Source organism: Xiphophorus maculatus, chromosome 1 (assembly GCF_002775205.1).
Source record: "Xiphophorus maculatus strain JP 163 A chromosome 1, X_maculatus-5.0-male, whole genome shotgun sequence".
NCBI classification, from domain to species: Eukaryota; Metazoa; Chordata; class Actinopteri; order Cyprinodontiformes; family Poeciliidae; genus Xiphophorus; species Xiphophorus maculatus.
In genome coordinates, this window is record NC_036443.1 from 7,345,358 (window position 1) to 7,359,206 (window position 13,849).

Below are 13,849 nucleotides of genomic sequence, written 5' to 3' on the forward strand. Positions count from 1 at the left end.
GATCATGAAATAAAATTTGGTAAGTTTATTTTCATGTGACTTCTTTGCTGATATATTCTGTAAAAAAAAAAAAAAAAAAAAAGCAAAACAGAAATTTGTATTTATTTGTTGTCATGTTTATTGCAAGTTTTGTCACACAAAAAATACAATAAATTAATATGGATGACACATCAGAATTAATATTGTTTGAAAAGAGAGACTGATTTGAGGCATGTGTGTTGGGATCAAGGCTGTGCCCTGCAGTGTGAGGATGGGGTGATTATTAACACATCACCATTTAGATTATGTTTGTTTATATTTAAGGATCAACTGACCATCTGCATATGAAATTTGAAGGCGCTGTGAGTGCCCCAGTGGTCAGAGAACTAGTTGCTGAAGCAATCAAAAACTAGGTCATGACATCCGTTTCACTTTTTGTGTTATGCTGAGGTGTGTAACTGTGCTGTGTATGTATGTTTTTACATGGTGTCTGAAAGTTGTGGCTCTCTTTTTTAGCAGTGTTTGGACAGATTAGCTTATGAAAAACTTGTGTCTGCTACAATATTCATTTTCCATGGACTCATGTCTTCTGATACCACTGAAGCAAAAGGCAAATATGTACCTGTGTGGCAGGGATACAATAATAATATAATAAGTATTAAAAGAACTGTTGAATTATGTTTGTGAGTCAGTGAAGTTATGTATTCTCCTGGTACCTGCAAGTTCATGTTCGTGCTCCTTTTGTTTCAACCTGTATGTAGGAACAGGTAATTTGACGTTTTTGTGTCTACGTACGACAATTCATATCCTCATCCATTGAAGTTACTTTTATTAACTCTAAAAACACAAAAAATGGTGAGTTTGTGCTGAGGAAGTCGGTCTGTCTCTAGATTTTGATCTCAGTGCGGAAGGTCTGTGCGAGCTCATGTTTAGCCGGCTGTCTGCGCGCCCGGACCGTCAGAGTCCCCTCAAGGCCCAGGGACGACGTTACCGAGGTCGGGTCCACATCTTCAGGGAGTTGGCACTTGTGGGTGAAAGTGTTCATGACTGAACCATCTTGGGCCAACTGCAGAGAGATATTGGATGTTATGGAGGACCAATGCTTCTGTTTCTCACACTAAAAATCCAACGCACTGCTCACCTTTTCCGCACGGACTTCTATCTGATTGTTGGATGTTGTTACGATCACATCCTCTGGAGAGAAGTCTCGGACGTCAACTGTAAACTGATACGAATCGTCAATAGTTTTGATATTTCCAGCCCCACCTGAAAACACCAGACAAAAAGCAGAAAATATGTTTGGTTAAAAGGAAGTATAGTTAAATATGTTAACAGGTATTGGTGCCATTGGGAAAAAATATCATGTGAAGGAATAACCGTTTTTAATAAAATCGGCAATTGCATTATTTATAGGCACCACTAATAATTCCTATAGGAAAAATTTTACTCTTCTTGGAACTTATAGAAAAATCACGTTCTGCTACCATGCACTATTGATATGACATGACGCAGCTTGACTTCTGGTCTATCTGCTTGATCAGGAACACTTAGTTTTATTGAAACCATAAACTGTGCAAGATGATGAAGGAGGTAAAATAAAACCCTCCATTGACAACTCAGCCAAGTTTCCCTATAAAACTCACTTGACCAGTGGTTCCCAAAGATTCTTTTCTACCTCCCCCTCCCCTCCTCCAGTGGTTCCCAAAGATTTTCTGGGCCCCCCTAGGGATTACAATAAAATCCCCCCCAAAAAAGAAAAAAAAATCAACTGGGCACACACATCGTTCAACCAGACATAAACCTATACACATTTTGTTTTCAAATTCCACCGAAGTTTATTTCACACTTCAGGTTGCAACTACAAACCATCTGTACAGCGAAACACTTTTGTGTAACTGTGCAATGGCACTGCGCACCCCCTAGGGGTCGCGCCCCACACTTTGGGAACCACTGCTCTAGACATCATCTACATTGCAGCTTGTTGTCTAGGGAGAATACCAAGAAAACGTCTGTTTTGCCCTACTATTAAAAACATAAACATGCATAGTTGGCTAACTTCTCTGGAACTGTTTGAAACCATACTGAGCTTTTCTATTCCTAACAGATAAGTTTGACTCTAAACAATTAGTATCAGGAAAGAGCCTCCTTTCCACTTTTAAGTATTGGTGGAGCTGTGAAGCTGTGAGCCGTAGGAATACCAGGCGATTTCAAATGTGGGCTTGGTTCACCAGATCCGAAGTCAACTTTTTTTCTCTGATCACTGTCCTCAAACCTTAATTCAACGGAAAATCTGTGTGGTGAGCAGAGCAGAAGAGACCAACCATCGCGAAGGATCGACAGCAATAATTATGCCACCAGTGACTCTTGAAAATAATAGCTAAGTAATAGCAAACTAAAACAAAAAATAGTCCAGTATTGGAGTAAAAAAACAAAGTCTTGACATGAGAAAATGTAAAAGGGCGTTCAGGCACCAAAATAATTATTGATTAAAACTTTAAGAAATGTTAAAAACATGAAAAAGACAACAAATAAAAATAATTCAGGAAGCAAATCACACACCCAAGATCCCTTTTATTATTTATTAACTACTGCATTAGAATGCACTAGTTGACGGACGAATGCAATTGAAAAATCCCACAACCCCTAAAGATTAAAGGATAAATACTTTAAATTTGCCACAAATGTAAATACAATTTACACATTCTATTCTAAGACCACTTGGGGCAAACTTTTAATCTTTTTTGTATTTAGTAAATGTCATGTAACTAGTGTGTATGTAAGATACAAATATTCACATTCACTGTATAGAACAATTCACTGTGGTGTCCAAAGTCGGTCCTCGAGGGCCGTCATAGTTCTGTCCCCGGTTTAACGCACCTGGATCATTAGAAGGCCTAAGAAATACGTTGACATGCTGAGGAGGTTGTTACTACCACCAGAGAAAGAACTAAAACATGCAGGTTACCGGCCGTCAAGGACTACATTTTCTGTGAACATTTCAAACAGCTGTGACGTTGGAACAAAATGTGTCTTTTATGTCCTTGTTTGTGCACACAAACCAAAAATAGCCATTAGCTGCACCCTGGATGAGCCCCTTTATCTGTTGCCACCTGAACTATCAAAATCCAGACAATCAACTAATTTCTATGACAGGATATAATGAAGTCCACTGCTGCACAAAGCATATAAAATAGTCTCCAGCAAGCAGGGGTTGTCTTTTGTCCTCTGACTGCATTTACCTCGGAGCAATAAAAAACAGTTCAGGGTGCAGTGCAGAGATTTATTTTAATTAGGTACTTGAGTCCCCATATAACCAGTATTAAAAGCCATCACTGGGCGTGATGTTAAAGGTAAAGGTAATTTTATTTGTATAGCCCATTTTCAGCTACCAGACAATACAAAGTGCTTGTTGATTAAAACAACAAGCTGGTATCAATCAGCTGAATGATAAGAGTTGCTGTGAAGTTCAGCCGAACATAAATGAGGCATAAATCAGCCACCAACTCAGTGGCTTCAACTGGCTTCATTCTCTCCGTCTCTACCTTACCAACACCATGGCGCTGTTCAGCAATGGGTCATTTTCCCAATATTGATCTGTCAAAGTGGTATAGACTTTGTCCTGCACATGCACTGCTTTTGTCTATCTAAAAGAAGCTCCAATAGAAAACAATGTGGCTAAGAGCAAAAATAAATCTGTAGAGGTGAAAGGATTGTCAGACCCAGGTTTCCGGATTTGTCACTATGCATGCTCTTTGTTTATGATCTGATCTACTAAATACTAAAAGCTGGTTAGTTTTAGTGTTTTAGTAGAAAATATATTTTCCTGTTTGGCATATCCAGTTTATTTAGTGAACCCAGAAACCAGGTGGATTCTGGGTTCACTAAAGTATCACGTGACTCTCGGTGTCAGTGTGTGAACTCTGACTGCACATGTCAGTTTCAGTACATGACATCATTTTAACTCTGTGCATGTAGGGTGTGTCTGTGTGTGTGTGTGTTGTGTGTAGAGTCTGATCACCCAGCAACCATTTGCTCATTCCTTAAGCAGGCGTCATCCCAGATACTCAGCATGTGAAGTCAAACAGTCAGGAGTCTGTCCAGAACTGCTGCGTTCAGACACTCTTGCCTTGCAAGTGGAGCTACCTCAAATGTTCCTCTGTTGCATTGGGTTTTATGTGACAGTCCAGCGTAAAGTAGAGCATGAACGCAAAGTGGAAGAAAAATTATTTGTGGTTTTCTAATAAAAAAAACAAAAAAAAATGTGATTTTGTATTCATCCCTTCTGAAGCCATACTTTGTAGAACCAATTTTTGCTGCTATTACAGTGGCAAGAACTTAGGGGAATGTCTCTACCATGTGCAATAATTAATGCCTATTCTGTTTTTAAAACAAGTAGCTCAAACTAAGTCAGATTAGGCAGCGCACATCCGAGAAGACTTGCGATACATTCACAACCGGACTTTAGGTCTAGGCTTTGACTAGACCTAAGACCCACGACATTAATGTACTTTAATCTAAACAATATTAATGTAGCTGTGTCTGCATGTTTTGGGTCTTCATCATGCTGGAAGGTAAACCTCCACCCCAGTGTCAAGTCTTATGCAGCCTCACAGTGACTTTTGTTCAGCATCGTCCTGCATTTGGCTCCATTCAGCCTCCCAGCAACTGTGAAAAGCTTTCAAACATCCTCACAACATGATTCTGCCACCATCGCACAGAACAGAATGGGAGAATAGATACTTCTTTACTGTCCCACAGTGGGGAAATTTCTGTGCAACAGCAGCAAAATGACAACACATCAAATAGACTCACACAAAGATAGAATATATATCTATCTATATATAAAAACAGAATAAAAAACATATATATCGTACAGTAAGGGCAAAGTATCACCGTGGAGATGGTATGCCTAAGGTGAGGCAGAAGTTTTGCATGTAGGAAAAAGTAGATATTATTTTAATCTCTCACTTCCCCAACTTCATTTTTGACCTGAGTGCTGTGTGTTCCTTTGTCTTCATGTTGTTGCTTGTTCACTTATGTTATTATGACTTTTCAATCTGGGTCTTTTTCAAAGGGAATCAAAAGCATTTTGTCCTTCCACTTTACATTTATGCTGTACTTAACCCGAAAAACCCTTCACTCTTTCCAGGTCAAGATGTTTAAATACGCCAACTAGGCATTTTATATCATTATGCAGTGTGTACCCATCCTATAAGATGGCGTTGGTGTAGAGTTTCAAACAATCCTACCGTGACCTTGGACCTATAGAGGACACCAGCCTGTGGTGTGACTTTATTTAAAGTTCCCATGTCATATTTTGACACTTGTATTTTGTATATGCAGTAATATCCAACTAGCTCACACCACCTGGAGGTATTGCTGAGTCCAAGAACAAACAGCATACTTTAAAGTGCAACACTTTATGACCTTACTCTTTATTTCAGCCAGAAAAGTGCAGAAAAAACTGCATTTCTGCATTTGTTTTGTTTGCATCAGCTGCATCTTTTTTGCTGTCTCCCATATGAAAGCTTTTGTTCACTCACATCAACCACATCAAACTCCCTCTTGCCTCTGACCGCCTTACTTACATATTTTATCATCTGTTTGGAAGAAGAATAAATCACTTTCACAGATCCAGGTGCACTTTTATTCTTCCTTGATCAACTTTTTCTTGCTGACAAAATGAGCCCCAAGGGTATAAGGTTCCCTCCCAACTTACTGGAAAATCCCAAGGCGTCACTCCCAGGCCTCATGAAGGATCCAAAATCCTCGGCGAAAAGCCCCCGGCTCTTCTCCATGTAAGGGTTGCAAGAGGACGAGGTCGAGGACGAAGTCTGGTGGAAACTGCGCTCCGATCGATAGGCAGAGGAGTTGGTCACACTCATGGATGGTCGCAAGTGCTGGATAAGGCAGAGGAGGAGAGCAGAAGGAGGCGGAGAGAAGCGGATTGTTCCTGGCGCAGGTCTGGATATTAAAAATAAATCACACAACTACTTTGTTCTCCTGAATGATTTCCTTTTATGTCTGTTTTTTTTTCTTCTTTAGGACTTATTGTCCTGCTCTCCGACAGCAGAGTACTCCTCGACGTTATATACTCACGCATGCTGGGGAGGTGGCACATGTGTCACAGCTCATTTGGAAAAGGCTAATATTGTTCTATTTTTATCGCGAGACGCACAGAGGGATGAAGAGGAGAGTCTGTGGTTGGAAAAGTTTTGCGTGATGAAGGGCCTGAGGTTGAGAGAGAGAAAGAGAGAGGGATTTGTAGAGAGAGTGAGGGAATGAGCAGAGGGGGTTTAGGGGAGTGAGGAGCACAACAGTTGTCATTCCAGGCACATCATCCCTAAAATAGCTTCTCCGTCCACTCTCTGACTCTCACTGCACCCCATCGCTTCTTCTGTCTGGATCTTCAGCTTTCTTAACATTCAGCCCCACGTCTTTGACCTGAAACCGGAGCCGAGACGGCTCTGCCATCAAATGACTTGCAGTCCAGTGTTTTTACAGGGTAGTGTGATCTCATTAGAGAGGGTTTATTTCATCTCTTTGGTCACTTGTTAATCATCTGTTTATTCGTTTTTGTCTCTAGTGTAATGAACACATAACATTAAAGGTGCTATCCAGCAGTGAATCTTTTTTCACTACCAAAAAATCTGTATCTTTTGTGAAATGCAATATTTTTTAAAAGTGCCATTTTTAGCTGTTTATATCAATTTTATTTGTACCGTCTACCTTTGTTCAGATCTACAAGAGGGACAAAAACAACAACTAGGGTTGGACGATATGGACTTAAAGTTTTATCACAATATTTTGACGTGCTATTGTGCAAACGATAAAAGTGATGATTAAATCTATTTGTTACTTATTTTTTAGGTAACTGTATGGCTGAGCCTGCATGATACATCAAACACAAATACTGCACTCCAAAACATTCGTTTGCAATACGTTTTTTCAGGACCCCAGCCACGTAAACAAGCGTGATTTGAATCACTAAAATTGCTCGCATATCATATTTTCAAATGTAATTATATATAATAATACCCTCATTGAAGAAACAGTGGGAAAAAATACTACCGCTAACAATCACAACAATGTAGACAGGATGTTTTTTTAAAAAACATCATTAATGGGAATTTATTGTAACAAACATGAATCAAAATTCTCATCATGATAAGAATATTATTACAATAAATGATACGATGAATATCCATCCCTAACAACAACCCTAAAAACACAAATGAAAACATAAAAAGTAATAAAACACATCCAGTAAACTGTCAGGTTTCTTTTAAAAACTGAATCGATTGGAGACTTTCAGAGCTGTAGCTGGTTCCAGGATGAGGGCTGCACTGTTTATGCAATAGTCGTCAAGTATGATGGTAACAGTTATACACTATAGGTTAATTTTATTACTATTATTTTAAAGCACTATGGTAGACAGCATCCAACAGTTTCAGAAAGAATCGTTCATGTAAATAAAATCACCGTAACCAAGTGCAGAGAAGAAGACGTTTTCTGGCAATGAAAGATAAAACAGATCTGTTCCCAACAATAAGAAACTTTGTTTACGTTTCTGTAAAGTATGATTTATTTGAGAAATAAAACAGAGATTCTCAGGAGTTAATGCACCGGTCTGATTCAAACTGTACACAATAGCCGATGGCAGTCAAAACAGATGGTGAGCTTACTAGCTCTTAAAAAGCATACTGAAGAAAAACTAAACTGTTTATTCTGCTTTGTGCATATTTGGTGCATAGTGCATAGCTGATGAAATTATAAGAGGCAAAGTAGAGTTAAACACTATGCTTGTGACAGATTTCAACAGATCTTCTGAGACAAATCAAGTTCCATTCCAGATGAATGGACCTAGACGTTATCACAAATATAAACACAAAACGTTCACAGCGCTCTGCATACAGTATATTTTGAAATTACATCTTCCTGTCTCTGCTAGTCATTGAATAATGACGAGCTTAAACGCTTCAACCAGCATCTTTACGAGGCCTTTTGCTCTGGTTCTGTGTGTTAATTCACACCATTCACACTAAAAACATGTCAATTTCTAGGACATAGTAACTGCTTCACCAAACAGCATAATGGCTGGTCACTGAAATTTCAGTCAAACTTGAATATAATTTACTTAAGCAGACATAAATAAAACATTCAGACATCTAAAAGTTGCTCCTAAGGAGGAATCAAGAATGACTTCTGACAGTGGTGGTCTGAGATTAAATTTACAGGAGAGCCACATTTTTCTCATGAGGGCAGAGAACAAAAGAATGAAACAGACAAGCAAAAACAAGGACAATATCTCATTGTTAAATATAAGCTACAGAGCCAAAAAGCCACCTGTGGCAAGTTGCAGATCCTTAATCTAGCAAATGAAAGCTGTGATTCTGTCTCAGTGCAGCTGAAGCTAAAATTGTAAAACCTTAATTTTTAAATAATTGTAAAGTAAAACCATAAAAGTAAAACATTTAATTGGTCCAAGGGCCAGCACATATCATCATAAGAAATGCATTTAGTGTCCACTCAGTACAGGGGTCACATCATTGGCCAGGACCAGCTCTATAGAGACACTGACCCCTGTGTCTAGAACCACCCGTGCTTCCTGATGTCATGGCTGATTTTATTTAATGTTTCCATGATGCCACACAAGAAAACAGAGTTCCAGGCATTGTCCTTAAATACATCCACAAATTCAACTCAAATGAACTGATCAGAAACTTTTGACTTCCTAATCTGAACTTTTCATTTTTCCCCCCCAAGACAATCTAATAATTGTAGTTCAGATAAACTGTAAATTTTATATAAACTAATTGCTGTAACATGACAAAAACTGAACACAGTGTGACAAAACTACACACAAAACAAGACTGACTGTTTCTACTTCACCAGCTCTAAAGGCTAGTTGCTACAGATCAGCTGGAAAAATACTGTCTCCTCTGTCTCTTTAAATGGGAACGCCCTGTCTCATATCTCTGCAGATAAGTTAAGGGCAAAACAAAGATGGAAAGAATGTGCTTGAAAACAAAGCCCACAGGCAGGAACAGAGGACTTAGTGGTGACATTACTTGGTGACTATTAATATCTGCGTGAGGTGTGCAGCCGGTCATGATTAGGAAACGCTGCTCTTTTTTTCCTAGTTAGCGCCGCTGACAGCTAATCCATTTAAATCCATTTATGGGCTCTCTGATGTTGTGTATTCGAGTCGCGCTTTGAAGTTTCATTATGCCGTATGCAGCACAGAATTCAAGACAGGCAAACACTTCCATTGATTTGCTAGTGATTTCTACCCGTCATTAAACATCTGCCATTATTATTTTTGAAAAGCCCCCCGGTGCCTGCTGCCAAATAGAGGCCTCTTTATTGAAGATAGCTCTAAGGTTACCAGACATTGCAGATCACTCAACTAAGTATTATTTGATTTCAACCTTATCACCGTAGAGCAGAGAGGCCCCTGCTCAGGGTCTAAATCCAGCCTAGCAACTCACCTCCTCCCAAACAGGGAACATGTCGGGCCCCCTCGGTTCCCTAACAGCAAGAATATTGTTGATTTTCTGTGGCTTTCATCTTGAGAACCTTAAGCCACCATTAAGATTCAAGCCATCAGGTGGGCAGAAAATTAAGGATTTATGAGTGAAATATATTTTTTTTCTCACTTATATCAGTAACATCTGTCACGCTTCCCACATTTATATCACACACTGACTGCTATTTTGTTCATTTTTAAATAGAAATTCAATAGCCGCCATGATTATCTCAGAAAACGAGTCGGTGCATGAATCATAAAAATGACTCGACAGGATGCAGAATCCAAACAACCTTTGGGTATTTTCCAGTACATTGTCAAGCTTGTGACCAGGCTGCTTTCCCAGTGAGGCGCAGATGAGTGCTGATGGAGAGGCTTCAAAAGCTGAGCAAAAATGAAAGGCTGACAAATGTGACTTTGATGGGAGATTATCGAGCAAGAAAGGCTGGAATGGTTTCTGAGAATACTCACTCTAAAATTTCCAGGGTTATTCCCTTAAAACAAATGCTGGGTTATGTTACTGGGATAGATGTCGGGTGTTTTTTTTTTTTAACCAGTTAGTGAAAATGTGTGATTAGAAAAAGCTTCCTCTTTCTTCAGAATCCACCATGTTGAGCATGTTGCACATGGATTCTGTTGCCTCCGATGTCGGAGTTGTGTTCCGTGTCGCACGTAAAAGTGTTCCAGTCTACATTGTCGGAGAAGTCAGGATTTCATCATTGAGAATGTTCGCAACACCTCTTAGGAACATTATTTTTAGCTTTACTCTACATAAGCAAGTGCTTTTTCTGGCTGGGAATCGGAATTTCCCAGTTCTGACTACAACTGGAACGCACCATTATCCATTCCACAAGTGCTCATCTCCCGTTTGGAGGAATCAGGCCGTAGGTATAGCAACAATAAAACAACAAAACAAGTATGTTTATGTAAGGTTTAGGTGTTTGAATGTCACGTTCAACAATAATATGATATCTTAGAACCGTTGTTTTCCACCATGAAGCTACTGGCTTCGCATCCTGCCAGAGCATTTCCTTGTCCTCTGGAAATTGGTACCAACTGTGAGCCTGCAAGGGTTAAACGGTATATAGACAATGAATGGATTTTTACTTTAATTTAATTATGACTTGTTTACAAATCCAGGTTCTGGGTTATTATTTTCAAAATACTCGGTTGTACGTTAGTCACTTTAAATAATTTCTTGAGGGTGTAACCAAGTATGATGGATCAAACCCAACCTTGCTATGTTTCCTTCCCAGGCCTTGCCTTTGTTAAGGACAAGGCTGGGGGAAAATGACATTTTTTACCTAGTAATTCTTAGGGTGCATAGACAGATAGATGCTGTATCCTAAGATCTCAACGTTCTCAAAGTTGTATTTCTTTGTCAGTGATCCTGATTTAGTTTTAGCAACATGTGAAAACACACAAATTGAATTAAAATCACAAATATTAACTGTCCCAAAATATGAGTTTCTCAGCCTTTGACAAGAACTCCTGTCCTGTTGTATTTCATGAAGAAAAGAGCAATTGGAGGGAAAGCCAGAAAAGATTGTATCATAGCAACTGGCCTGATTCAAGGACACTCTAAATCATAAGATGCAAGAGGCGTGTGTTGCCAAGCTCCCGAAATCATTACACCTTTAGTAAAAAGGTTCGTCTTATCTAGGCAGCCAGTGTGGTTGCCACCTGAAGGCATTAAGATTATGTATCTTGGAGTGAGTGGAAATAAACACAAACTGCACGGCTGATGCCAGGTTATTTATTCTGTAATCAGGTTTGACACTAAACAGAGGGACGTTTTTTTGTGAGAAATGATCCAAATCATCACTTTAAGTAAACATACTTAAAGTAAACATTGCAAAAGTAAACATTACATAAAACTGTAATGTGGATAGCAATTGTTTCTGGGACAAAAAAAAAAGAAAACAACATTTATGAGAAAGCAACCAAGTAAAAGGAAGATATATAAAAAGACACCCTGATCCAGATATCAGATATTCAAGCTATAAGTGTGTCTGTGTGTGTGTGTGTGTGTGTGTACATGCATTCCTTTGTGCTTATGCGAGGTTTCCCCCAGAAAACTAGCCTGGTGGGGGCACAAGTAAAGCGTGGTGGCCTGCCAGGCTTATAATAGACTGGGGGAAAATACTGAATCACACAGGCTTGTTTCCATAATGTCAATGGAGACTAACTTTAAGTAGTTTTTAGTAAACTTACATGATCCTTAATATTTTTGACAACTTTCCATATTCCATACTAGAGTTTTATCTCAAAATGCTTGTAAAGATTTTTTTAAAATTATTTCATTCAAGAAATTAAAATCTTCTTCCAAACACCCATTTTTACTTTTTTTGTTATGGCTCATTGAGTTGAGTACCTCTGTGACCAGAGATTCAACCATCTGCGGCAGGCCAAGAACACATCTGGGCAGAGTTGGTGAACCACCTATTTGAGTCTGGATAAGCTGTTGTTGGTGAAGGTTCGAGCGCTTCACCAATCTAAAACAGGGCATATAATAATTCCAAGTCATGAGCAAAAAGTTTGTTAAAAGTTTCTTTCGAACAGATTTTATGGCCCCCATTTAGCTCCGTACAGGGGTCCACTGTATTGCAAATAAAAGTTATTAAAAAATCTGATCCAGAGGATGAAAAGCAAAATCTAACCTAGACTAGACTGACAACCATCTAATCAAGAAGCTCTGGCAGATAGCAAGTCGAACTGAGTAGGATTGAAATAACATGTATGTGTCTCACTGCTCTGTTTTCCATTAAAAATAGACCTCACATTGTGCATGTTGTTACATGAAATCAATAATGCAGTGCATTCTTGATTAGAGGCAGTTTCAGCTTCAAATTAAACACTGAGTTGAGCAAACTACAAATGACTTTGTGCTTTACATTTACCACTTTGTCCTTGCAAGCTGCTTTGATGTCACCTTCACTCTCCAACTGCCACATGTCTGGCCTTGCAGCTCAGGAAAAGGAGTTTACAAACACTGTCAGATGTGATTTATCTTCCCTTTAAATTGCAATAATTTGCAGTCGAATTGCTTCTCTTGGAAAATAGAAAAAGTACAAAGAAAAAAAAAAAGCTGAAACATCACAGGGCTCCAAAATAATGTTATCTCCTTCACCAAACAAGTGATGTTTCAAGCACTGTTGCTTTTCATCATGCTGTTTACTCGTTTGGCCCACCACCTGCTCCCTGTTTTTTGATCCATGTAGTTAAGAGTTTATACAGGGTTGCGTTATGCCTCTATAACCAAAACCCAATTTTATATATTCACTGTGTAAACAGCTTCTTTGCTGTAAGACAGCAACAACAAATCAATATATGGTCATCCACCAATAATCATCTACCAACATTTTCCACAAGTCCTGAAATAAAAGCAAGAGATGGAAAGAAATCCCCAAATGACTCCTGCAACACCTCATTTGAGCTTCAAACTGCTTCTTTTCTAGCTTCCTGTTGGAGTTAGCTGTGATGCAGCACTGATACTAGACAGAAACAGCAACGTGAGATTCAAGTTCTTTCGTTTTATTTAATTTAACAATTTCTTTTCCATTCAAGAAGTTTTTGGAAGTTTGTTTCTGTTAGGAAGTGAGACCACCGTCTCTCTAACGGTAATGAAACAATGAAATGAAAGCAATAACAAAGTTATTTATGTGGTTGTCCACTATAACTGGAAAACCATTTACTGACATTACAGCACTCAAACCATTCACCAGATGTTCATTTTTCTTTTTGTAAACAGAAAAAGGTTTTAAAATAAATAAAAAAAAAAAACTTACAAACTAAAATTACCAGGGCTATTAACAATTTTTGGCTTAGCCTAACCTTAATCTATATCTTACTCTAAATCAAACTGCTGGTATAAGCAAATTGAGTGACTTTACTTATAACAAAATACTGTATGTTTTCTTCTGATGCTAGTGTAAAGTCTGCATGTCCTTTAGTCACCGCTAGGGGAGCTGCAGAGCCAGAAGATCCCTCTGTCCCCTCTTAAGACACTCAGTTGCAGTTCAATTTATGGACAGTTTTAAACGGCACATATATGTGTTATAATGCAATGAAGAGTTAAATTCAACTTATAAATTGGGTTCCATTTTACTTATTTTTCCATTTCTTTTATTCTTTTTTTTATGCCATTTGATTCCCTCTCTCAGAAAAACCTTGGGTGATCACAGGTACAGTTTGTATTTAAATTTCTAACTTTCTTTGTTCCATAGATATTCACCAAATGACAAAGCATTTGTCATATATATATATTCATATATATATATATATATATATATATATATATATATATATATATATATATATATATATATATATATATATATA

The 13,849-nt window shown here is 38.4% G+C and overlaps 1 protein-coding gene across 1 annotated transcript; it reads right to left on the reverse strand.

Annotated features, from left to right (window-relative positions):
* Positions 1 to 94: 94 nt before the first annotated feature.
* Positions 95 to 6,063, reverse strand: hspb7 (heat shock protein family B (small) member 7). Its single transcript, XM_005805755.3, has 3 exons — positions 5,699 to 6,063; positions 1,121 to 1,245; positions 95 to 1,045 (listed from the first exon to the last, which is right to left on the reverse strand). Exons 1-3 carry the CDS (start codon positions 5,862 to 5,864, stop codon positions 866 to 868), a joined length of 471 nt encoding a protein of 156 aa, XP_005805812.1. The 5' UTR covers positions 5,865 to 6,063; the 3' UTR covers positions 95 to 865.
* Between the last annotated feature and the right edge of the window lie 7,786 nt (positions 6,064 to 13,849).

Bases quoted from the DNA above. Each gene is read 5' to 3' on its own strand.
- hspb7 (XM_005805755.3), bottom strand. From the start codon at position 5,864: ATGAGTGTGACCAACTCCTCTGCCTATCGATCGGAGCGCAGTTTCCAC. The intron at 1,246-5,698 runs GTAAGTTGGGAG...TGGTGTTTTCAG, and splicing joins TGACGCCTTGGGATTTTCCA to GTGGGGCTGGAAATATCAAA. The intron at 1,046-1,120 runs GTGAGCAGTGCG...ATCTCTCTGCAG, and splicing joins TAGAAGTCCGTGCGGAAAAG to TTGGCCCAAGATGGTTCAGT.